This window comes from Centrocercus urophasianus, unplaced genomic scaffold, assembly GCF_019232065.1.
Source record: "Centrocercus urophasianus isolate 14NV4802_14NV808 unplaced genomic scaffold, USGS_Curo_1.0 seq_17, whole genome shotgun sequence".
NCBI lineage: Eukaryota > Metazoa > Chordata > Aves > Galliformes > Phasianidae > Centrocercus > Centrocercus urophasianus.
Genome location: NW_024884722.1, coordinates 12635116 through 12661558, shown reverse-complemented (window position 1 = coordinate 12661558; position 26443 = coordinate 12635116). Strand labels below are relative to the sequence as shown.

Here is a 26443-nt window from a genome sequence, read left to right as displayed (position 1 = left end):
CAAAGAAGCCAACGGGAATTTGGATGTTTAGTTCTTTAGACTCTAAGTATGAAAGGAAAAAGCCCCTAAAATATCTTCATAGGTAGCCCCTATAAAAGCACAAGATTCAAAAGCATTCCTTCAGGAGATCAAGGACGGTCCAGCCTTTGAAGCCGGGAGGATTGGGAAATTTAAAGATCTTTGTGGCAATCATATTGTGCCACTACAAATCTACCATTTGGAATTGTAAAGCATTTAAAAGGAATGATTCCAAATTCCACAGCTGTCTGGTGAGTGACAACTTGATGTGGCCTCAGGGGTAGGAAGAAGGTCATTGTTGGGAAAACAGCTAAAATGAACATTTTCCGAACAGATGCTTCAGATAATACTTTGATAAATGAGGTTAAAAACAAATAAAATAATCCGGGTGACTTTCAGAAAATAGCAGACTGGCAAAACAAACAAACCAAACTCAAAATGCAATGACAAGAAATGGGTGTAGGGTTGGTACTTAGAAAAAGCTGATAGAAGACCGTTCAAAATCAAACGAACAACAAACAGAGTCTAAAATGACGCAATTCTGCTGGCTTGGGGAGGTGATACTTTTTTTTTTTTAGCTGCACTGCAATTGAAGAGAACTTCCATAACAGTCAACTATTGAATTTGATACACGAAAATATTTGACAGTCTATTCTCATTGTCTTATTTTTCAAGCCATCGAAGCGGCTTGGCTGCTGATGAAAATACAAAAGCGTTGCATGTGCCTGGTAAGTGGATAACGAGAGCGACCCCCTCGGTTTAGTATCTCTGTCAGCAGAGTGCAGTGAGAAAAGTAAACACACAGCATCACCGCTGACAAACTGATTTATGGAATTGTTTGTTTTCATAATTTTCAGCATGGCTATGAATAAAGGTCCCGATCCTGCGGCTGCTAAGTACCTCGTGGGGAGGGCTGCTGGCTGCGCGCCCTTCGCTCTCACTGGGAGCTCCCTGTAGCTGTGGTTTGGAACTACACAGCATAGGGTCTGTTGGGATTATTGTTAAGGGAAGATTTTTCCTCGTCCTTTTACAGAACTCATACCAAATAGTTTCTAGTTCTGATTTCTTCTGGCAGCCCTTTTATAGGTAAAACCAAATCGATACGTATAAACCAGGGGAAAAAAAGAAGAAAATTCACTCTTAAATTCAGCATAACCTTTTAATTTTATCCTCTTTAATCCTTTGATATTTTTTTGTGCTTCTACTGCAGAAAAGCAATTCTGCTAATCACCTTTGTGCCAATCCTTGCATTCCTGACAATAGCGTGAACAGCTTCCATCAAAGTCTTTGATGTGGGAAAGACACACACACACATATAATCTGAAAACAATTCAGCTCCTCGGTTCTCAATGGCGAGCACTCTGCTTTAATAGAGTGCAAGTTCCGTGGAGGTTTCTAATCCTTTCTGCCAAACAGAAGAGACACAGTCAGGTAGCACACCTTATTCAGAAGTTAAAATAACATGTTACTTGCTCTCAGAGAAAATCAAAACAACTCAAGATCAAAAACGGATTCCGCCAACCTGAACGGGATAGACTTTCTACTCAGATAACTCTTGATCTAAGTGTGTAACAAGTAACCTGCTTTAATCCCTCAAAGCGATGGTGTTACAGATAAGTACTGTAGTAGCAGAGGAGGTGTCTTAAGTTTCAGAAATACACAAAAGCATTGGTTGGAAGGAAAAACAAAACAAAGAGCTGTCCACATGATTGTGTCTTTAGCTGGAAAGGTGTATTTGAGGGCACTGCAAAGAAGAATAAAACCCCTTGAAGACAGGAAAAGAAGAAAGAAAAAAAGAAGAAAAGACAGGCAGGTATTGAAATGGAATTTCTTCCGAGCTGGATTTCATTGACTTGCACTGTTGAAGCATAAGCTTTACAGGTGTCAGCCCTCATTTTCAGTTTACAAATCCTGCAAGCTATGATGCTGGAATGATCTGCTGCTTCAGCACGGAACCACACTCTATTTTCTAGAGGTGCAGGGAGGTCATGAGCCATGAAAGGACCGGAATCTTTGTAAGATTTGTGAAGGCTGTGTTATTTATTGACTTATCCTGCACTGGGCACCTGCACTGACTTCATTATTAGAGTATGACCATTGTATGGAAATAATCACGTTACACGTACTGTTTTAGAAATGCTCCCAAAACTTCTTTGCTTCTTGCTCCTGCAGACAGCTACCTATGCACTTTGTTCAGCTCTGCTGAGAAGACAAGGGCCATCTCAGCCTTCGATGAGCAGCACTGACAGCTCCACAGCAGTCACATCTGCTGAAACCACATCTGAGCAGTGTATGTGCTTGTAGGTCTGTTCCTCTTGCAGAGAAAGAAAGTAACAGATCACAGTGTTTGGGCTAAATTATTGTTGTAAGGCAACTATCCACACTACAAAACCATATTACTTTTAAGAGCAACATATCATTGGTTTCTTCGTAACATTTTTTGTGACACCTATTGGGATGCTATTTGACCTTCTGTATGATCACTGCTTGTAAACATATTTCATCTTAGCCAAATCTTCCACAGTTACTCATATCTTGGGACACAAACTGGAGAGTGCTAAGTCAGACCCTATTCTGTGGATGTACTTCTCAGTATTTTGGATCTGCCATTGCCACATGCTACACTGCACGTGGCACTTTGAACAGTCCCCTTCCAACGTGCACCTTGGTGAAGGACTCGGGCACAAACAAGGCTCCTGTACATTGGGATGAGGGTGTCATAACGTGCAAGGAGATGTCAGACGTGGCAGATGAAGCACTTGCATATTAACAGAACCTAAAACAAGTAGGGGCCCCTCTGACTGATCTGATATACCAAGTTAGGAGTCGCTAGATCAATTCCTGGCTTAAAGATTTAGTTGCTGTAGGCTAGTCAGTCTTGCTCAAGGGGGAAAAAAATCTGATACTGTTTAAAATAGCTTCCCAACAAAAATATATTTATAAATATGTTTCCCATCACTTTCTGTTAAGTGATCTTATCACTCTGCTAAACTGTCTGCTTCAGTCTGCTAAACTGAAGATCCTGGTATCACCAGATTTTATTTCCTGTTTCAGTGCCCACAAGGTATGATCCCCTCACACCTTACCCTCTTTAGAAAGCTAAACAGACTGAGCACTTTGGTTCTCACTATAAAACGTTTGACAGCCCTGCAATCCTTCTTACCGCTCTTCTTAGAAAATCCACTAGTTTTTCAACATCCTTTTTGAAATGTTGGCTGGACAAATTATTTCCAAAGCCGTCACAACAGAGTCAAAACCAGAAGTGAAACAACCTCCTGGCTCTTGTTTGTTTCCCAGCCCTTTGCTCACAGCACTACAGAAGGAGCTCACGTTCAGATGATTATTCATCTTAATGAAGTCTTTACGGAATAGCAGCTTTGCAGGATAGAGTTACATCCTTTCAGTGTGACCTACATTCTTTGTTCCTAGATGTGAGACTTTACATTTGACTTGATTGAAATACGTATGAGTTGATTATGCCTCAACATAACATAAGGTTACACAGCCATAAGCACCAGTGGCCTCTTCCCCGAGGCTTTATGCCTTCTAAAAACTTTGCTAATAATGACTTCAGATTTTTTTTCAGGTCACTAATAAAAACATCCAAAAATGTAGGATCCATATGCTGTCTCTGTGGAATCCTACCAGAGAAAGACCAACTTGATAATAAACTTCTCTTTATAATAACAATTTACGACAGAGGAGTCAGTCAGCTTTTAATAAATTTAATGTTTCAGACTGCCAAAGTCTATTACAAAAGAGCTGATTATAGTTACATGTTTAAGATTAATGTCATCAAAGAGACACAGAATTCACATCAATTCTCCATAATCTTTTGTTAAGTAACGCTTGTTACATTGCCTCCCTTTCGACTGGCCGCTTCAGTCCTGTACCAGATGTGCTGTTATTTTACCTGAACTTAATCTGAGGTGCTGAAATTTTTAATTGCTCTGGCCATCTGATTCACTCATTATAAATGTTGATAAAATATTTGCTGTCTTCTGATCCTTTAGAATCTCCTTGACTTCCAGGGTGCATTGAAACTCAGTGTAAGTGGACCAGACAGCTCCTCAGCTGGCAGTTTTGAACCTTTCAAATACAAGGCCTCCAGAGCTGATTTAGATAAATGAATATTTGAGTGCTTGAGATTAAACAGATGAGATGACCTTCTGGAACAGGATGCAAGTAAGTCTAAAAGGCCTGTCTGCTATGGTAACCTCATTAAATGCTGAAATTTATTTTCCAATTCTACAGTGCAAAAGGACCTGCAATTTGAGGTTGGTAAATGATGTCTATACAAAGAATTCTAGGTAGATGATTTACTTTTCATAATTCATATATTTTTTAATTCTGAGGCAGAAGTTTCCTTGAGCATTTCAGGCTTCTGTAGAGTGGAAAATACTGTAAGAAAGAATAAAACAACACTGTACTCATATTTTCCTGCTCCACTATCTGTGGAGGGCTACTTTGCCATTTTGGACCAGGATCCTCCTGTGTTGTCAGTACTCCAGGCTCCTGTGGATGGCAACAATGACTCAGTTATTATGAACCGTTCTTTGCAGCAATGCACATACATGTATGCACATACATGTACGAAGCGTGAGCACTTTTTCACCCCCTGCTCCATGGAATAGATGGTACCAAATGGTCTGAGTGACCAGCCAGCCTTAAATCCTCTGCAGCAGGGGCCTTTCTTTCATAAGGAAGACCCTTTATTTTAAGTGGCTCTGGGAACCTAGGAGTCCAGAACTGCAGTGTAACACCAGACGACCCCTGCTGTCATCTGGTGGGTGACAAGAACTCCTGACTCTGCTCAAGGGTAATTAATGAGCAGTAACCACCCTGCTGTTCACCTTCCTTTGCAGGAGTGCTGCGCCCAGCCAGGTGGTGGAGCAGATGCTCCGGTTACTCACGATCACCATTCTGGCCGTTAATTATTCACGCTATTAACGAATGCGTCGATAAGGTGATGTTATTAATCTCAGCTACAAAGAATAATAACCCATGCACGGGCCGGGGGGGTTGTTTCGTGGCGGATCGAGGTGGGGGTATCCCCGGTGCTTCCCGTTAATGAATTAATTTCCTAATTGTCCCCCCCCGCCCGCCGCCGCCTCCTCCCCCGGAGGGGGGCAGTGACAGGCAGCGGCTCCTGCCCCATGTGACTGGGGAGCGGCTGCCCCCGTCCATGGCTTGGCCTCCCCCGGGCAGCAGCAGCTCCGGCTCCCGGGGAGGAGGGGCAGGAGCTGCTGCTCCATGGGGAGGAAGAGCAGCCCCCGATCCCCCCGGGCGGAGGGGGGATCCCGGGCCGCCTCCCCCCCCTCCTGCCCTTCCTCCTCCCCCCCCTCCTCCCCGCTCTGGGCCTTACCCGAGGAGCTGCTGCTCCTCATCTGCTCCTACCTGGACGTGCAGGCCTTGGGCCGCCTGAGCCAGGTCTGCCGCCGCCTGCGCTTCCTCAGTAGCCGCGATCTCCTCTGGAAGCGCATAGCCCGCGGGTGCCTCAATTCCGGCTTCACCCAGCTCGGCACCGACCTGTAAGCTCGGCCTCCGCGGCGGAAGGGCGGGGGGGAGGCGGCCGCGGCGGCTAGGAAAGGCCGGGGATGCCGCGGCCTAGCTGGTTGCTAAGGGGCGTGCTGCGCTCCTGGCGTAGTCGCTAAGGGGGGCTCCCCGCTGCCGTAAGGGGGCGGAGGGAAGAGGGGCGCTATTCTCGAAGCGCGGCTGCGCCGTCGCTGCTCCGAGAGGGGCGGCGAGCGCGGGGGAAGCGGCGGGGCCGCCCTGCCAGGGGAGGGACTGCGAGCGGCCGCGGGCTCTGGGCCTGGATGCGCCGGCAGGGCTGCCGTGTGGGGGGCAGCGCTTCCTGCTGCCGCGAGAGCGTGGCGAGGGCTCGCTAAGCACCAGGTCCGGCAGGAGCGGCCCGCAGATACTGGAGCTCAAGGGCCTCTCCGGATGAGCTCGGCTCCCCGGAGGCCCCCCCTGCACAAAGCAGTGTCTGAGCTCGAGAGCTCTGAGCCGGGGGAGGTGGGCTCTCCCTCACAGCTTCTGAGCCGCACTGCCTTGCCTGTGGCTGCCGAGGCCTCAAAGACCTTGGAAAAGTAGCTGAGAGGGAGCAGAATCTGAACTGGCAGCTGAGGAAAGGCCTGGAGAATGAGCCTAGATGTGCTATTAGAAGCGCAAGGCTTGGTAGCTTTGCTCTGTGTGACACCAGCATCTTTCTGGAGGTGCTTTTGGGCTTTGGGCCTTGATGGCACTTGGTAAGAACCCACAGGTTGTGTTTCCTCTCTCCATTTGCTGGCGTGCAGAACGCCACTCGGAGGCATCCGCACCTCGTGGGCTTCCCTTGCTACCTCACGGATCCCAAAGGGGAGTCCATGTGCTTAAGGATCTATGAATCGCTTCCTGTGTTTCCCTATAGCTGCCAGCCTGAGGTCCAGAACTTTGTTGACATTTATCGTAAAGGATGTCTGAGACCTGTTTCAATGTCTCATAGTGCTATCTTGTCAGTAATACAGGCAGAGAGAAGCAGCTGTGGCCCTTGCTCTTTGGAGCAGGACTTCAGTGGTGCTGAAAATCTCTGTTGGGTTTTCAGGCCAGGATTTTAACCCGTTCAGTTTTTGTAGATTTAGGCCTGCAGCCAAGGGACGCTGCAGCCAAAGACCGGACTTGGAAAGTTAACCACAGTTCCCTAGGAGGTAAGCAGGAGTAAGTGCTGCAGAATGGCTGTGCGTAGGACTCCATCCACCATGATATATGATTTTGTCTCCTGAGGAAATGAAGTTCTGTATTTTTCATTAAGAATAAGGTGATACTATGCTGCTTCGGTTGCTGGAGGGATCAGGTGTACAGCAGAGCAGGTGCAGCACATGTAAGGACCACCACTTCCCCCTGCAGAGGAATGTGGGTCTATAAACAGCTACAGAAGAAGTCTGTTAGGTCAGAGGGTTTAAGTGAAGGGAAGGGTACTTATGTGTCATGAGCTCCCAGGGATTTCAGTGCCGTTAGACTCACTGTGGGAACACAGAGTTGCTTTGGTTAGTTTTTTGTTTTGTTTTGTTAGTTATTCTAGGATGTGCTTTTGTGCTGAGCCCTACTTGCAAATTGTCTTTAAACTCTAGTACGGAGCACTGCTTTTAGCATTGGTTGGTGCTGCCTTGGTCCAAGGGAGTTCGATCACCAGCAATGCACTGTGGAACTACAGTCTGGTCACGAAGGATCTGAGAGATATCCCAGAGAATGAATCCTGTCGTTACTTTTAACTTCATGAAAGACTCATGCAATCTTCAGTTCTTTGAAGTAGACAGTGTGCCAGTTCTTTTGGGCAATACCTGAAAGCCAAACGCTTGTATTCCCTGTGTGGACATCCAGCATCTGGGGGCAGTTTCAAGAGTCTTGCTCCAGTGAGTTTGACAGTTCTGGCAACAGATAAAAGACAAGGGCGTACTTTGGTGTGTGGAGGGGTCTGGGTATGTGTACAGCTCCAAAAGAATCACAGTGAATGCACGTGTTGGGTTGTGGTGCAGTTATGAAGTTTGTGCTTGATGAAGAGTTTAATAGCCTGTGTGGCAGCTTGAGGGTTTTAAATAGCCATGTCTTTTTTATATTGCCTGTGCCTCACGCGTGTCTCCAAGATCAAGAGCAATCTCCAGTGTTGCTCTTATTGCAGTTGAAGGGTGAAGATTTGAGGACAAAGGTTATACTTTATTTGACCAGGCAATACAAGCTGGGGAGGAGAGTTTGGTAAGCTTCTAGGCACATTGCCTTTCTTCCTGATGGTAATTCTGGGTAAGAAACTGGTAGGTTACTCATTGGAGATTAAATTTAAGCTAGAATATCATTAGTAAATAGGATGATGGTGAAGATGATGGTAGTTGGACCTTCTTGACGACTGTGCTTTCTTAATCATATGGAGTCAACCTCGAGTATGTCATGCTTGGCTTGCTTGAGGGCTGGGGCTTCTGTTGCACGTTCTGGATAGCATTGCATGAGGTGAACACTGTTTTTTACTTTCAAGAGGTATTTGTGCAATTCTGTCTGCAATTGAGAAAGCAAAGGCTGGAACCGTTTGTGGTAAATGTACTTAATGAAATAACGTGCATGGTTCTAACATTAGATCTTAGACTGATGGTCCCTGAGAGGCTGGCATAAGTTAAAAACTAGTCTAGGGAGTTCTTACTGCTTAAAACAAAAAAACATCTCAGAACTAGTTTGATCATTTCTGCTGTTAAATGGCTTTTGATAAGCCATCTGTTAATGCTTTGTAAATAGAGATAAATTTGAGCTTGGAGCGTAAGATAGCTGTGAAACTTATCCCCCCTCCTCCACTTTCCCATTTTTTAAAGGCTGATTAACTTGAAAATGACACCGTTTCTTTAAAATGTTGTTTCTGTTAGGTATATCTTCAGGTAATTGTAACAAGAAGATCTGAGGGAACAGGCTTTAGCTTGTATGTGGAACAAATGTTCACACAGTGAGCTTGCTTATACAAATTTTTCATGCCCAATTAGAGAAGAGAGAATATTAATTAGAAACTGGTTGCAAAACCCTAGCTGAAGAGCAGCAAGGGAAAGAAAAAATGTAGTACCTAAAACAATTTGACTTAACTTTTAAAGTTACCCTCTTGCCATCTTGGCTATCCACTTCTGCCAGCTATTTTTATCTCGGCACATATACTCAGGCTTAAACAGCGTTCAGTTGATTGGCTAATGTTGTCAAAAGAAGATATGAACTTAATCCTAGGCATGAGTTGTTATGTTGAAAAGCATTTTCACATCATTGACAAGCCTCTCCTATTTGCCCTTTCTGATAGATTCAGCTAATGAGGAGCTGTGTGTGCAGTGAAGTATTTAGGTGTTGTTTCAATCATGCGCATACAAAGAAGAACGAAGTTTGCCTCGTGCCATGTTTCCATCATCTTTGTTCCTCAGCAGGGGAACCGCTAGATCTGCATCAGATGAGTGAGTGTATATTAGGGATAGCAGGGCCTGACTTGGAAAGGTTCTTAAGTACGTTCTTGGTGTTAAAAACATACTTTTTCTTCTTTGAATCCGTAGTAAGTAAATGCTTACTAGAATATTGTGTTACCGTTTTGGAAGTCTGCAGCAGGTTGGGCTGCATGCGGTTCTTGGCGCCTGTCTCTATGTCAGGCTGCCTTTTGCTCTGCGCAGTCATGTTAATTTTATGTGTAGACCTGTACTGCAATAAGGCCTTGTTGTGGGCATGGTAAGAAGATAGTCCCTGCACAGAGGAGTTTTGCTCCACTCAGTCACAGGAGCTGCTCAGGCAGGAGTCAAGACCCGTCTTTATGACGTAAGGTGAATGGAGCATTTTTCTTCCAAAAATGCATGGCAGCGTTTCACAGAAGAATATGGCTTAATAATTCTTTTTGCAGCTAAACCATAGCTGAGCAGTAGCACAAGGCCTCTGGGGTTTCTGGTGAGTATAGTGATTTTACAGTTGTGTCTGGTAGCCTGTGTCTGTTTTGCCAGCTGTTGTACAGGCGCAGCGAGAGCAGTCTCTGCCCTGAAGAGCTTGCTGCCTAAATAGACAGAGTAAACAAGGGCTGGGAGGGCAGCAAGGCACAGAGATGTGAACCAAGCTGCCCTCTGTGCAGCAGGTCAGTGTCAGAGCCAGAAATAGAAGAGGGTGCTGTGAGCCTTCAGCCAGTGCCTGCCTTCTGGACCACCTTGGACTGGAGAAATTGGAGAGCCAGAGAGCTCATTGCAAGGTGGTTCTTTATTTAAAGCCTGAAAGAAAGGAATAATGTTGCAGCTGGGCTAAACTTATTTCCTCTTTGTTACAAAGGAATTTTAAAGGGCAAGTTAAAAGTTGCAACCTAAATAGCTTGACAGTGTGCTCTTTGTAATACATTAATAGCTGTTGTCAAAATACAGAAACGTTCTGCTGCCTGTTTTCTCTCCCCCATCTCCCATCCTGCCTTGCCCACTGGCACTGTGGGATCTTCTCCAGTCCAGAAAAATAGATTAATTAGTGGGTGACTTTATTTTCTTTGAGTATTTAAAAACTAGTGTGAGCATTTATGTGACTTAATAAAAGCAGTGTTTTCTCCAGATCTTGGATGAATATATACACCTGCAGGAGCAGGAAATGGCCAATCTATGTAAGTCAAATCCAAATGCAAACTGCAGCAATCATCGGAGACCTCTGCCTTCAGTGCTGGGGGAAGGGGGTGTGAAGCAGCGTGGAAAGCTCCTTCAGTTTCCTTCATCTTTTAAAAGCTGTTCTGCCAGCTTTAAGTCACAACTGAAGTAGGCGATGAGCTGGTGCAGACGATGCAGAGGGGAACGTTCTGGGGAGGCTACTGCAATAACGGCTAAAGCCTGGAAGAGGGCACACAGCTATTGCTTTGCGCTGGAAAAGTTGGTGCGTTTCAGGAACTCTTGTTACATTCTTACTGTCTTAAACTATTTCTTCTGGGCAGCCAGAATGGCACACTTAGTAAAACAATTTCTTGATGTGGGAATGGGAAATTGTAAGGAGCCTGTGTCCCCTCCCTTTACAATCTTCACAAATTCAAAGCAGCAGCAGAATTTTATCGAGTTCAGGGCTTCGGAAATGTACGCTGTGTCTATTGCTGTTATTCCTGTAACTTGCATGAGTGAAAAGCTGTGTGCTATTTCATTATGTACAAACGTCAACCTGACAGTCCACTCTTTCAATTCAGAATACATGACAACTATTGAGCAGCTGTGGGTTTGCTCAGATCTTCCTGGGCTATTCATTTTTATTTTCATTTTTTTTAAAGCAGCCTAGATATCAGCTCCAGACAGACTACATAGCTCCTTGAGAGCAGCAAAATCCTGCCTGGAGTTTCTATCTGAACTCCCATTGCAGGTTGCGAGATCATCAGTGAAGGAGGAAGGATCTGATGGGGGTGATCTGCTTCAGATCAGGTGATGATAGGTGGTTTTTTTTGGGAATCTCTCTGAGGATGCTCGTCTTTGCTGTGTGTACAGGAACTCGATTCTGATTAGAGTCTCCGGCTTCTTCCTGCAGCTGGGTGGTTTTGAGGATCTGTGGGGCCGTGCAGCCTGCTCGCATTGCCTGCTGATGTCTGACCAAGGTAGCTTAGTGGCACCACCAAAGGCAAGGAGCAGCGAGAGAAGTTGGTAGTTCAATCTTGGTGTTGTTTGAACCCACGTCACATAGGAAGGGGTTGAGTGCAGAAGACAGACTGAACCTGGCTGTAAGCTAAAAACGGGCCATGTGCTAAAGGAATTCAGGTGGAATTTTTTACTGGAAGAGCCGTACTGAAAGCATGCCAACTTCTTGAGGACAGCAACAGGAGCTCCTGACATAAATAGCTTTTCCCTCTTGGCTGTCTGTTGGTGGCCCATGACTTGCAAATGCACTGAGACTCTGCCACTCAACAGGTGTGTCCCGATTACACAAATAAGTGCAGTTGGTCCCTGTGTTAACCATCTCTGCCACAGGGCCAAGGTTGAAAGGGAGGCTTAGCCACTATGACCTATTTGTTCCTCTGTATGACCCTTTCAGTCAGGCTAGAGGCAGCCTGGTGATGGCTTTTATGCAGACAACAGATTTTCTCTATAGAAGAGATTCAGTCTCTGCTGTGGATCTTTGCAGACTTGCATTTCCAGATGACCTCTTCAGCATTGAAAATGTAACGAAATGGAAAGGACTTCAGTGGGTTAGGATGCCCCATGCAGCTGGGAAAATATACAGTATGACATATTGGTGTTACCTTCTGTAACGTGGTATTTGTTGTTGCAGGCACCGTTGTTTTGGCACATGCTGAAATTGTAGCCGGCCAGTGGGAATCTCGTGAGATGCAGAACTCAGAAACTCTTGCTATTGCAGAAATGCCATTTCTCGTGGCAAAAGAGTTTGGCTGGGGAGGGGATCACTGAAGGCAAAAGCTGCTGGAAGTGAAGCTTTGGAAGAAGACGTGCTTTGTCTGTGGCTGAGTGATTCCTTCTTTTGCTGATTTTTGGGGGTCCAGGCCAGTAAGTGCCATGGTGCCTGATGTGAGGTCAGTGGTGCTGGGGAAGGATAGTCCCAGTCTCTCACTTCAGCAGCTGGGAAGTGGGCTCCAGAAGGAGTATTGTATTTCTTCTGGTAACTCTGCCAAGAAAGAGAGGAAATCCATAATTTGAGCAAAATACTTAAGGGTAGGGTGAAGTAGGAAGGGAGAAATGAAAATTCTTTTATAGTGGGTTGGTTGGGATGACTTTTATACTGGAACTCTCTCTCATGCTGTGACAAATGTTCAGCTTCCCTTTCATACTGAAACAAAGACATTCTAAAGGAAACTTCCACCAGGAGCACATGCATTTGGAGGCACGCATTAGCTTAGGTCATATATTGTGCCACATGGTTTGGCATCCTGATAGAGTGCTTTTTGGATTAATTTGCTAATGAAAACAGATAGCCGTGTGTGTTCCAGGTCATGTGGCTTCATAGACTGTTTATAATAGTCACCCTTAGCACAGATGATAAAATGATGGACTTTGAACATTGCTTGGGTTTTAAGAGTGTTTCGCTTAAATGTCACTCAATTTTTACGTCACAGTGTTCACTTTGTTGTGTGTCGTCCTTCTAGGATGGGCTGCGCTTCAGCTGCACTCTGATGCAGCACGGTACTGCTCCTAGTAAAAGTCCTTCCTCAGTGAGTCAGCCTCCTGCAGCCTGGAACTTCACTGCTGGAACTTTTCTGTGAGAACTTGAACGCTGCATTTCAAAGAACATTTAAGCATGTATTGAATACCAGCTGGTGTTTTGTGGTGTGGTATACTAAGAAAGGTCAAGTTATTCACTGTCTTTGGGTTGTGGTCCCTCCACAACATCACCTTTGTGAGCTGGGTTAGTCTTGTTAATCTCTGAATGCTCAATCCAGTTGCTGAAGTGGAAGGTACTTGATTAAGTCAACCACTCAGTGTAGATGTGTGGTGATTTGATTCTCTCAGGTCACCATGGAGAAATTGGTAGATTTACACATAGATCTTGTAGGGGAGAAAAGAATCGTTACTATTTTTTAATCATTATCCTATGATTAAATTTATATAATGATGTCCTTCTTAGCTTTCTAATATTTGAGAACTGCTCTAGTGTGCTGATGGTGCTGCTTCTCACCCTTGCTGGTGTATTCTTGGAGCTGCTTTTGAGGAAGCAGATTAAATTATATGTCGGCATTGGATTCCATCATTGGCCTCAGTTTGACTTCCTTCTTGGCTCAGGGGAGCACCCATCTCTGACCAACACTGAAAGTCATTGCAGTTTGGTCTCTGCTGCCATGGAATTGGCAAAGGAACGTATCAGTTCAACTTTCACATCTCCCTTCTTGTGGCCTTCTTATGTTCTGTCCCACCTCCTGCTTCTATTTTAAATAAGTGGAAATGTATGGAATATGTGAGCTTCTAATACAAGTTAAAATTAGATTGGTTGAGAATTGTTATGTGATGAAGGCAGGCTGGATGAACAGTACATCGATTAGCAGTAACCCCCCACCCCCTCTCCACCCCAAAACAAACAACCCGCTCCCAAAGGAACAACAAACTCAGACCCCCATCATTGACAAACAGTCCTTCCCTTCAACGTGTTTTGTCCTTGCCCTTTTCCTGCACAAACTGTTGATGTGCATGGAGGAGCAGAGTGTCTGTTCCAGGAGTAACTACAGCAGTTTACTGATGGTGTGGGCTGAGCCAGCACGCAATAGTCTCTTCTGACATTTCTCTTTTAGTGGTAGAAGGATCGAGGCCTACCCACCCCCAGCTGGGAAAGTGACTGGTTTTTTCAGATGAAGGCTTCTTTTTTGACCTTGGATTCACCTTTTTTTTTTTTTTTTTTAAATGGTGGAAATTGCATCTAGCCTGTGTAGGGTTTGTGCATTGAGCTCAGGATATCTGGCTGGGCCAGTATGTGTTGGGGGTTGTGGCACAAGTGCGTTTTCCATCACCATGCAAACTGGTGCTTTATATCTGTACGTGGGGAGAACTTAACTGAGGGCTGAGCGTGGGGAGGAGAAGAGTTCTGGAGTAATGAATGGAATTGGATGTAGGCGGAGAGGCTGAACTCTGTCTGGGAGAGTAATAAGCAATGAGGCGACTGCTGGACCTGACCTGACTTCTCAGTGCCGTGCATTCCTCGCCTCAGACGCTGTATGGCCCCACAAACCCCTGCAAGTGCTCTCTTTAAATGGAATTCCTCTTCTTGCAGCCTAGGCTAACTCTAGAGATTTAATTTTACTTTTTTTTTTTTTTTTTAAGGGTTAGGAGAAATAAAGAGCTCGTAGCTTCTTAAAGTCACTTTTGTTTGTTGTGGTGCTACTGGTCATAAACTTCTAGTTGCCCAGGTGTCTAAGGGAGGAAGATCTTTTCTGTGTGTGGTTTTTGTTTTTGTTTAAAATGGGTCAAAAGCCCAGGAATGCAGTCAAATTATAATGGTGACTAAGTGCCGGAAAGCATAGAAAAGGGGAGGGAAGGGTGAGCAGAAAAAAAAAAAAAAAAGGCCTGAAGAGCCCGAGGCTATGGAAGGAAGGCTGGGAAAATGAGAATCTGGCCAAGCTGCAGGGCCAGGTTAGAGATTCCTACACCCATTAACAACCACAGGAGATGTTTATTTACAGAGAGCTAATCTTTGTTTTAAAGATGACAGAGTACCCAAAAATGGAATTGGATTGGGGGCATGGTAGAAATGTGAAGAGGAGCTGGTCCTGGCTGGGCACCAGTCCCCATCTATCAATGATCTAAGGGTCTTCCTTTCATCCCATGTGGTTGGGAACATTCACAGCTGAGAAATGCATGAGAAGGGAAAAAACTCACTTTGTAGCCTAGTAAATGGCTCACAACACCCAGTTACAAAGAATAATTTCAGTAATTTCTTTCTTATTTATTTATTTATTTATTTATTTATTTATTTACTGATCCTTTCCACCTTAGCAGCTCCACCAATGATATTGAATAATTAATACTATGATAGGTTGGTATTACAGCTGAATGTTACTTTTTTTTTTTTTTTTTAATCTTTAATCAATTCTAGATCATGAAGGCAAAACAGTTGTTGAACAGCTGCTTCAACTGGGTAACTGCATGTAGTCACTGATGAGACCTGGGTCCCAGGTGTCTGTGGTTCTTACCTTTTATCACTTTTTGAGCTCTGCTGATCTTGGCTTGTTCCATGATTTTGGTTTGTATCCCAGTGACTGGGTATGAGTCTCTCTTTTAGCAACCTTCAGTAACTTTGACTAGAAGTAGGGAATTTCCCAGCAACCAGGTGGAATTCTTTTTCTTTTGGTGAGCTGCTGCAAATGATGGCCCATCTTACTTGGGGTGTGTGTGCACTGGGTGGTTATACACATGAATGAATTTTATTTGTAGTCTGAATCTATCTTGATTTCTAGTTAGGCAGATAAGGGTCTGGAGCAGTTTCTTTACTACTCTTCTGACTGGACACTTTTAGCTTCTACTTTCAGTATTCTCTTGACTGGTGTTTCCTCTATCTGTTCCTGTATGTTGCTGTCCCTGTCCTAACTGTCCTTCTTTAGTCTCCACTAGAATGGTGTCCTGTTTCTTTGGTTCTGGTAATTTCTTTGCGTGTAGACTTGATCACATTTCATTTTAACCTCTATCTGTGTACCAGATCAGGTCGCGATCAGATCTAAAGTCTGTACAGTAGTGAGCACTGTGGTTGGCTTTCTTTGTTGATGAACACTCGCTCTGCTCAGAACTCCTTTCTCATCAACTTTCCTAAGTGCGCTTCCTTTAGTGTGGCTCTGGCACCATCAGTGTATACGAGCTCATCATTTGTGGAACCAGAGTGAGAACCTGTGAGCAGCTTGGGTGTATTTGTTCTCTGTGCAGCATCAGTCACGGTTGCTAATCTCATCTTTCTTCTTTTGTCTGCAGAGCACCTGGCATTCCAGTGAAGGAAAGGGTGAAAGTCTCTCAAAACTGGAGGCACGGACGCTGCCGGAGGGAGACAGTCCTGAAATGGAAATGCAAGCAAGTGGCTCTGTTTTCTTCTACTTGGTTCTTTCTGTTGCTGAGGGGATTTGGGTTTGCCTCTGTGCTCCAAAATGAGGTGTTTCACGCTCCTTCTGATCGAAGGGGTTTTACGAGTGATGTCACTGGCCTATTTTGGGTTATGCTGTCTAGCTGGATGTGGGGTAACTGTAGTTGTTGTCTTGCTCTAGGGTTTCACTCTGAGTTCATAGAATCATAGAATGGCTTGGGTTGGAAGGAACCTCAAAGATCATCTGGTTCCAACTCTCCTGTTGTGGGCAGGGGTCAAATGCCAACCATTTGATCGAGCACTAGATCAGATTGCCTGGGGCCCCATCCAGCCTGGCCTTGAACACCTCCAGGGATGAGGCATCCAGTTGAGAGTTCCTCTCTCAGTAAGAGCTTGAATTTGGCATTGCTCTGATTTGTGCACTTCTAGTTGGATTTAGTAATGTTGCCTGCAGACTGCAGACTATTGTGTGCCTGTCTATTGCTGCGTACCATGAGCGATTTTCTGCCCTGCTCTCACAGTGAGCATACCTTGATCTCAGATGTGGACTTGCATGTTTCCTCAGAATGCTTGTGTTGTCTCCAGTGCTTTATCTTTGCTCTCGATTTGGATGTACAAATCTAAAATGCTAATTGCTATTCTTTTACTTTGTGCTGCTTCTTTCTTCTGTTCTATGCTTCCCTCCTTCACTAACAAAATGGATATTTGACATTAATGAGAGGAGGTTGTTGTTAAAGCTTTTCTTGCAAAGGCATACTCAGCTTTCAAAGCAAAGCCTGAGATGTGTCTCTTATCTAAACAGCACATCTAAATTTTCAGCTTTCACATCATCAGACAGAAGGAAAAATGAGAAGAACTATGGTTTGTTAGCTGCTGAGGAACAGGGACCTGCTACTGAGCTTTCATGCCTTTTTGTGCTGTGTAGATTGAAGTGGTGGATAATGTGCCACTGCTTGTGTGAAGTCCTGGGAACAGCTGTAATGAGCAGAGTGGTTCTTGGTGCAGGTTGTATACCTGCCTTTGAAGTGCTTGTGACCATTTGTGAAGACAGGCTCTGTGGTTGTTAGAGATCATTACTAAACCAGCTTCCCAAATGAAAATGCAAGGACTGATTTAATAAGGCCATCATCCAAGCTGTATCCCCTGATTTTCATTTGTCCTACTTTCAAATTTGCTACTCCTCCTTATGAAAAACCCATAGAAAAGGGTAAAAAGCTAAACTATGGCAGGAGGAGAGCTACAGAAACTGGCTGTGGGCTGGGGAAGCTGGATATTCACTTGCTTTTAGAGAACTGCGTGGGAGTGCAGGAAAGAAAAGAAAATCAAAGCCTGCCTCAAACCAAAGCTGCTGCTCCAAAGATGCCTCTTATTTTTTCCCTTGCATAAGACCAAATCGCAAATAACCTGTGCTCAGCTTTTTATTCCTGTGACAAGCTTCTTATTGGAGAGGAATACAGGGAAGCAGGAACCTTCTGTCTAGTAATCCACATTGTTCTCTTGCTTGCTTCTAGTCCCTCATTGTGATGATTTGAGGGGCTGCTGTGAGTAATGCCTCTACTAATGCAGAAAATTGTGACCTCTAAGAATGAATGCTCTGCAAGAAAAAGAGAGACATATTTTTATGCTTTCAAAACAGCTTTTCTGAGTAGTTTGATAGCTGAAAGGATGTTCTACGGAAAGGCTTTGGTTCTGCTCAACATTTTCATGGGTATTGGTGTGCTTGGCAATGGCTGTGCAGACTGGAGACAATTTTACACATCCGTGCCTCATATGATGTGAGCCCCATGTCTCTTTATATCTGACCCCATGTCCAGAAAGCCTATTTGTTGATTCTTAAGAGGTGACACAAAAAGCAAGATCTTCAACAAAGAGCTTACTACCTGCAGGTACATTGTAGGCTGTTCTGTTATTTTGATATTGTTTCAGGAATCAATGAATCTGTTGTGATGAGAAACTTGATTCAGATGCTACTTGAGTGTCTTCTTTATCTTGGTTTCCCAGGATTTGAAGCATATTTTCCACTTCCAATTTCAGTCTTCAGATCATTTAGCAGTCTACTGCCTGGAACCCCATGTAGGAAATTGTCATTGTTCCATAAATAGCAAGAGGCAGAAGAGGTGTATGGGCTCATCTGAGAGGTGGGCAACATAAATCAAGAGAGTCTGCTCTGCAGTTGCTTTCAGCTCAGCAGTGGAAAAGGTGTGAATGTGGAAAAGTACCTCCTCTACTTGGGCAGCACAAAGTTTCTGGATGCCCTCAGGCTTTGCATAACAGTGTGCAATATGCATAGTAGGTGCAGGACTTCATGGGAAGACATTATTTGACGTGACCTGTTCCTGTGCTGAGATGCATGTGAAACAGTGGCAACTTTGCATTCTTTGCTGAGCATCAACAAATAATGTGGACAATCAGGACTGCTTGCGCCAAGAGCTTCGTACTGAAAGGTCTCTTAGAAATGTTTGACATAGCTCACAAATGCCTGATAGTCTAGTTTCTTTAAAAGTACAGGGCTCGTGAAGAGGGGTCAGGGAGCCTTAAGTATTTCCTATCTAAACTCACTAGAGTCTTGGCAATCTTCTCTTCAGAGATTCCACACTTCTTTTTCCTCAGCTCTTGGTTAGAAAAATGCTAGCAATGTGATCTGCTTTGTATGTTGCTAAAGAAATATCACTTCTTAGCTGTGCTGCATTGAGCCCTGCTTTTATATGTGACCAGCAGCTCCAACTTCACAATTTTCTGTAGTTTGTTTACGCGTGCGTTATTATTACTATTGTGATTAATTTTTGTGGATTTGTTTTTCTCAATCCTCCGACCTTGATGCAGTTTGATGCCCTGGATGGAGCTGGATGCCCAGTATCTCTATCTGTCACAAGCCGAGAACATCCAGGCCTACCAACTCTGCCCAGATGGTACAGGTTTGCAGCGTCACCCTCAGGCTATTTTCTCTGGCCACCAGGAGGACGTATGTCGCTTTGTTCTTGTCAACTCCCACATCGTCAGTGGAGGGGGGTAAGTTGGGTCAGTGATGGGAGCCCATGGAGCATGGCAGTGAAGCTGGAAGGGTTTTGTGCAACTCCAGCTCAGAGCAGACAAGTTAGTCTTTATACCAATATCTTTGTGCTTGGCTGTATTCAGCTCCTGCTGCTTCATCTCTTATGATTTGGTTCTGTCCTGAAAACGTTCTACTCTGTATAGAGCCTCACAGTCCTGACTGATCTGCAGGGTTCATTTATTTTCCCTGTTACAACCAGGGTAAATGTGTTCTAATGTTCAGAACTGAGGCTTCAGTTGTGCATAAATCTTTCTAGGCACAAGCTTGTCTTTACTAGACCTACTGATATAATTGTGGAGAGGGGGAAAATTGCCAAGCATTCCGGCACACACACATTTCTCTGATTAATTTGCATTTGGCTGGTCTTTTTTGATTATAGCAGATGACAGAACTGTTATATATAATGTTTTAGCTGTTAATATACTTCAGCACAGAATTGAGAGATGCAAGCATGGCTGGCTGTCCTGGATGCCTTCACACTTCCCCTATGAACTGTAGCCTAAAATTCAGGTCAAAATGAAGGCATGCGTTTAAAGTCCCAGTTACTGTATTGGTTGAAAAATGTCTGAGTATCCTTACAGTTAATTCAAAACACAATACCTTGCGTTGCTGCTCTGAAATGAATGAAAAGCTGAGGCTCTCACGTGGTAGAGAATGACCTCTTGCTTGTTCCCTTACTCGGTCCATTCAGCATCCAGCCAGGATTTTGGCTAACCAAAAGCAGGAGAGGGAAAGTGGGAGAAGGATGCTCTGTTACTTTCTGCGGTTTAGCACAAAGTGGTTGGTGGAAGGTTTACCAGAAAAAATGTCACGTGCAGCAGATCAGGCTTTGAATGGCCATTGTGGAATCCAGATAGGATTCTGGGAGAACATATGATATGTGAGAAGTAGAGGGTTAATGATGCTGTTTGAGTTTCTGCTCCCATGACAGATCAGTGCTGGTCTTTTAGTGGCATTGCCAAATGTTAGTGGAAGGTACGTGGCTAGCCAGAAGAGATGCAGCTCATACAGTCTCTCTGTTTGGGGATGTGTTTTTCAGAGATGGAAATATTGTCCTTCACAAGATGCATGGCTCCTACAGCGTCAAGTTCTCTGCACATGAACAAGAAGTGAATTGTGTGGACTTCCAAGGTGGCCTCATTGTCAGTGGCTCCCGGGACAGAACAGCAAAGGTGAGCAGAGATGTTCTGGCTGCTGCAGGTGCTGCTGCAGTGGTGACCTCAGAGGTCCTATGCCACAAACATCTAAGTGTCAACAAAACTGTTGTGAGCCCTCCCTCTGCAGGAGGAGCGCTGGGTATCTTGGCATAGGCTCACATCTCAGAGATGCTTTCTGTGCCAAGCTTTTTGGAAAGATTTAGCAGTAGCTTAGTATATTCAGCTGTTGGTTTAAACTGGAAAAAACCCTGTCCTGTGTCCTGCTAGCACAATGCAGCATCTGTAGCATCTTCCCAGTCTCTCATTTTATGGTTAGTAGTGAATGCTGCGTGTTGAATGTTTTGACTGTTGCTCAGTGCCGGATGCACTCTTGATCCCTGATACGTATCTTAAACCATTAATGGAGTTAAGAGGAAAAACTGCTATTCCTGTTTTATGAGAGGGGAAGATAGGGGCAAAAGAAGATCTAAATGTCAATTTTAAGGTTTTATAGGAAATATGTGATAATTGATAACTAAGTGGCAAGGCTGCTCAACAATGCTACCCTATCTATTCTGGCTGGTTCCTCTGTATGAGTGTGTACTCCTGGATAAAATTGCCCTCAGGCAGACCAGCCTGATGCAGAAGGTCTGAGGTGCTTACTTGGCCCCTGGGAGCAAGGCCTTGATACTGCCTTGTCTGACATTTAAGCAGGGCTGCTTCTTTCTGTTCTGTGGAGCCTCTTTGCTGGGAGAGTGCCTTCTTGGTGCTTCCCTGGCAGCTGGAGGACAGACCTTCCCTGACCTTGAGAACAAATTCCTGAGGGCTAGGGCGAAATTTAAGTCTCTTTTTCTTGGAGCTAGTGTGAGATCTTGCCCACCCAGTGCTCCCTGGAGGATGGGCTCTCGGGATGTTCACCTTTTATTTTTTATTATCTCTTGTGTAGGCTGCCTTGTTTGCATGAGTGAGACTCTTGGAGGGTGGAAGGGAATCCCTACTGGCCTTTTAAAGGGGCTCTAAGTGTCTAAGCTATTGAGAGCTCTGCTGAGTGTTGATTAGGACTAAGCCCTGAAGAGCTGCTAATGTACATTCCTGTGTGATAGGCACCAGATAGTGTGCTCTGAGCAATATTTTTAACCTGTAGGAGATAGGGATGCCTTAAAAGAGTTAAGCTTTTCTGCTGCTTTTGCTGACACTAGGTGCTAAATTCCCCACTGACAAGAATAGCCTGCAATCCTGGGCATTATCAACAAACAAACAAATAGGGCACTCCCAGCTTTGAAGTCCTGAAGTGAAACATTGGGGGTTGGTTACAGAGAACTGAGGAGCTCAAGTTCCACCAGCCAAGAATGAGGGCAAGGTGGGGAAAGTGAAGAACACAAGCAGAGGCTCAGTAAGACTTTATAAGGACCCAGAAACAAAGGTAGCGGGGAGGGTGAATTTGTGGATGGAGATGTGCATGGATTCACTGATGGGGGAAGAAAGAGATCTCTCTCACATTGTCAGTGAGCAAAGGGGGGCCCCTGAAAATGGGGTACACTTAAGAAATTTGGTCCAATTGGAATGGCTTTATGCAGAACTGCGTTACAGGGTAGTGAACAATTAATTTTGTAGACAAACTGAATGGAAATATTTTCAGGGATGGCACAAAGTCTTCCCACACCGTTAAAGGGAACAGCAGAGGCCTGATCAAATCTCACTTCTTGTTTATTTAACTACTAAGGCAGAGAAATCTCTGTGCTGAGTGTTGCCTGAGAGCACGTGGTGATGGAGGTGCTTTCTCTGTTCCCTGTGGTGAAGCAGGATGGAAAATCATATTCGTAAGCTGAGTCATTGTAACGTTAAGTGCTTCTTTCTGCCAGTGATTGAAGGCTCTGCTCCTCAGAAATAAGTAATGGGAATTCAGGGAGAGGGTATCAGGGAAGGTGAGCGAGGCAGTTTTGGCAGCTCTTCCAGCACTGCATTAGTGGTGTGCATCCTGCCTCCTGGGTTACGTGGCATAACGTGCATCTCTCTCTCTTTAGGTTTGGTCCCTGTCCGCAGGCAGAGTCGGACAGTGTCTACATACAGTGCAGACAGAGGATCGAGTGTGGTCCATTGCTATCAGCCCGTTATTAAGGTAACTGAGCTCTCTTTATTCCCAATTTCCGATGGAAAGAAGTTAAGGAGTTGGATAGGGTGTATGTCTGCAAATGTTTTTGAGGCACCAGGGTGACACTTCAGGGACTTGCTCTGTGTGGCGGCCGATCAGGTGCTTTTGCCTGCAGCAGCAGTTCAGGGAATAGCGTGTAATCTTTGTTCTGCAGCACAGCAGAGTGGTCCCTTCATAAGAGGCTGCAAAAATAGCCCTGCGTTCCTATTACTGTCTCGGGTGGGACCTGTTCATTCTTACTTGCAGAGCAAAGTTTCTGACCTGCTCTGCCTTGCTAGTTAGAAGCAGCGAGCTGAGTCTCTGAGGTTTTGTGTACTGAGAAGATGCCAACTTGTATTCTCACTCTGTGGCAGAAGAGATGCCAGGCAAAAACTGTTTCTGTTTTTTTGGCTTGGGAAACTTGGAGCTGTGTGCTGTGGTTAGCGCTCAGTTGTCAGGGTAAATTGAGCACACTGAACTGTGGAAAGTAGCAGAGGTCAGTGGTGAGGTTTTCCAATCTCCACTGCATGTAGTGCTGTGCTTCTCATGGAGATGGTGTGTTACTGTAACTTGAGCATGGAAGGTAAGGGTAGGGCTAGTGTCTTCCAAGATGCTTTTCAAGGTAATCCTGTTCCTGAAGAAGTGAAAATCTGAGAAATTCAAACTCTCCTTGTTAATATCTTATACTGACCAGCAGTGATCCGTCTGTCTCTTTCCACTGTTAGCTGGTCTGCTGCATACAGAAGAGATTCTTACTCAGCCTTCCCCAAAGGAAGGGAATGTAGAGCTGTTGTTGCTGTCTGTGTGATGTCTGCATTGAGTGAATTTTAGACTCGTGCAATAGCAAAGTATTTCCCATAACTGCTATCTTCCTCAAGTGTCTGAGCTTGTTTTGCAGGCAGCAAAGACTTAACGGTACAGAGCAAGTGGCATTATCAGGGAAGTGACCTCAGGATCCGCTATGATTTTGCCCTTCCACCATCCCATTGCTCCAAGTGTTTGGAATAGATAATGTTTTTGAGAAGTGCCGTGTGCATTAATGCTACTGCAGGATGTTAGATAGAAGCCCCTTGCTGTCTTCTGTGCTACAAGGGCCCCTTTTCTGGCAGACTCACAGCAGAGCTACAAGGCTCTGGCTCTTGCACCATGTTTGGTTAGAGCCCAGTGGCATGCTGCTTCCTGCTCCTAAGTGATGACCTACTGATGTGGCCTCTTGTCAGGAGGACAGCGTTCCTCTCTGTGGTGTGCACGCTGCACGCACTCCTTGTCACAGTATTTACCCACTGTCTCCTCACTCCCCCCTTTCCTCCCTGCAGGGTGATAAATGGGAGATGGTGGAACAGCTACCCCATGAACAAGCGAGCCTAAATTGTGCACTCTTTTTTTTTTTTTAATGTGACTGTGGACTGTACCAGCCTCCCCCAGTAGCCAGCCCTATTTCCCCCTGCTCCATCTAGCCCCTCCATATTTTGGGGAGAGGGTGGAGAATTAGAGCCAATTAGCCACGTCATTAATTCTTCAATTTGACGGCTGATATAGCAGGGGCCTGAAACACGCTGCTGACCTCGTATAATGGGAACCCTGCTCCTTAACATATTGACGATGGGAGAAGTTAATTAAAATTCCACAGAGAGAAGGTGTCGGCTAACCTATAAACCTGTCGCTCCTCAGAACAAATCACAGCCATCCTAGAAGAGAGAGAGGATCAGAACAGGAGGGCATGTGGTGGGGGAGGGCCGGGGCAAGGGGCAGAGGAGATGAATTTTTCACTAATAGGTTTTATTGCTTGTTGTCTAATGAGGGCGAGTATCAAAAAGATAATATTTGGTTTCTAGCAAGGTCTGCTTTGGGGAGCTCTGTGGTTTTATTTGCAAGAGCCCATATTTCACCCATCTGAATTCTCATTGTGCTTGTCTGTGAAGCTTTTCCTTCTCTGTAGTCACCATCCTTCTGGCTTGGACATTGAGTGCATTTGTTCCTCAGTGAGGCTGAACGTGGCTTGTAGCCTCCACTTCCTCCTAAATGTCTGACATGCCCTCCTGCTTCACCTTCTCACTTGCTGGTGTGGACTGGGAGCTCCTCCATAAGAATGGATAGTTATGCTGGTGTAGAACTGCTGTAGAATCAGGCTCCAACCACAGAAATATTTTGGCCCATCGTTGCTCAGAGTCCACCGGCTCTCTCTACTTTGTACAGAGGTTGGGTACAGCTCAAAGCAGTTGTGTGCAATGGGATAGAGCACAGAGCTTCTCTAGCTCCAACCATTAGAAACTGTTCTGGAGAGGCTGCTGTTTTCTGGCCTGGAGGTTTGCCAGAGCTAAGACTAGAGTAGTCAGGGCTGTGTTGTTACTGAACCTCAGCTGTTAATGGACAGGAGTGAAACTTTTCTTCTCGCTTTTCAGTGATCTCTCTTTCTGTCACTGAAGTTTCATTAGTATCCCATGTGGTCCTGAGCCACAGCTGGGATTTCTGCTGTCTGTTGTAATCCTGCTCTGCAGGGCTGCTGTTCTGATGGACAGTGCCCATACCTCCAGACTAAACTTCACTAGGAAGGACCTGGACCAGTGCAACCCCAACAGGAATGTGTATGGTGACATGACAGCAGTGCTGCTAGGGACTGGTCAGGGTGACTCGTACAGCCATGCAATTGCTTTGCCCTGCATAGATATTTGTGCTCTTAAGTGCAGCTTTTCTGGCTTTAGGCATCTCTTTCAGCTATTCTGCTTTGAGTTGTCCCCAGTTTCCCCAGAGCTGTAGAGAGACCCTCTCACAAATGTGCTGAGCTACAGGGGAGGCTTCCTTGCTCTTTGTGTGGTGATGCTGGGCTGAATGCTGGGAGGGCCTTAGGGCCTTCAAGCAGAATGGTGCCATTAAGGGAAAAATTAGTAAGTAGTTTGAGGGGAAAAACAACAACAAAAAAAAGGTGCTAGGAATAGTAGCTATAGTATAGCTACTATGGAATAGTAGGAATATTTTCTCTTCTCTGTGGGGAAAAAATTGTGATTGGTCTTTTGCGCTGCCTTTTCAGTTGTGGAGGTGCCTTCACATCAACGTATGCTATTGGAGCCTCATTCCTTTAGGGCTCCCTAACAATGTCCTGCAAGGTAGTGGGGATGGGGAGAGCAATGCTGCCTTTTTGGGTTTTTAACAGGTGTTTTGAATAGCTGTGCTGTGGTCAGTGCAATTGGGACAGCAGGTCTTACATTGCCTGTTGCATCAAGATTAGAGAAGTATCTTATAATATCCATAAAATAGGATGCTTCAGCTTGCTCTGACAACTGTTTAGTGGTTTCCAAAGCTATTCTTCTGCACAGGTGAGTAAAATACTGTTCTTACAGAGAGGCTACATACACAAAACCGTGTTTCTTAGCTGCTTGTAATCCCCTTCCCCCAGCTCATTTGCCTTTTGAACTCTGCGTCATGCAGATGTTAAACTTTCATTTACTAGCACTTACTGCAGTGACTTAAGTGTGCTCAGGGACCAGGGCAAGCCTGAATGCAGTGGACCAATTCAAATGTGCAAAGTGAGGCAAACCCAGGGACTTGTAGCGGAATAGTGGCACCTTCATGCTTTGTGGTTCCCTGAAGTGGCAGTAGCCAGGGAAGGGAAGTGACCACTGTGCACTGTCTAATTTGAGTGATAGGTTTATAGGGAAAATGAGGTCCAATTGCTTGGCATTTATGGCTGCTGCTGCATATAATGTTTTGTATACGTATAAACCCAGATATTTGTTGCACTACTGAAATGCAACTATTTTTTCACTAAATAAAGGAGCAATGCTTTTTTTTTTTTTTTTAATGATAGAGAAGCTCAAACATTGGAAGGAAAATAACTAAAAAAAAAAAAAGTGAACCTTGATGTTAAATTTGTTGTTAGTCTTGGATTCAGAAATTCTTTGATATTAGGTTTAAAAACGTATTTCAGTGTAAGCTGGCTTCTCTTGCAAGATTTAGCCACTAGAATTTGCTATCTAGGTTTTAGAATATTTATGGTGAGAGCTGATCTTCCTGAGTTGTACTCCAAATTTAAAACCAAGAAAAAAGATGATGGAGGCACAAAAATGGGTTTCAATGTGCAACCAGAGATAGAGAGCTCGGAGACATTCAGCACAATCTAAGGAATCA

General features: G+C 44.8%; 1 protein-coding gene and 1 long non-coding RNA gene across 2 annotated transcripts in view; one reads left to right on the top strand and one right to left on the bottom strand.

The window, feature by feature from the left end:
- Positions 1 to 1181: 1181 nt before the first annotated feature.
- LOC122159951 lies at positions 1182 to 5747 on the bottom strand. Its single transcript, XR_006168713.1, has 3 exons — positions 5416 to 5747; positions 2145 to 4533; positions 1182 to 1423 (listed from the first exon to the last, which is right to left on the bottom strand). It is a non-coding gene; the product is annotated as an uncharacterized LOC122159951 (long non-coding RNA).
- Positions 5193 to 26443, top strand: part of FBXW4 (F-box and WD repeat domain containing 4) — a 58939-nt gene continuing 37688 nt past the window's right edge. Inside the window, exons 1-5 of the mRNA XM_042818057.1 lie at positions 5193 to 5549; positions 15894 to 15989; positions 18823 to 19008; positions 20091 to 20223; positions 22212 to 22306. Coding sequence (XP_042673991.1) covers positions 5272 to 5549; positions 15894 to 15989; positions 18823 to 19008; positions 20091 to 20223; positions 22212 to 22306 — 788 coding nt within the window. The 5' untranslated portion in view covers positions 5193 to 5271. The remainder of the gene's footprint in view (positions 5550 to 15893; positions 15990 to 18822; positions 19009 to 20090; positions 20224 to 22211; positions 22307 to 26443) is intronic.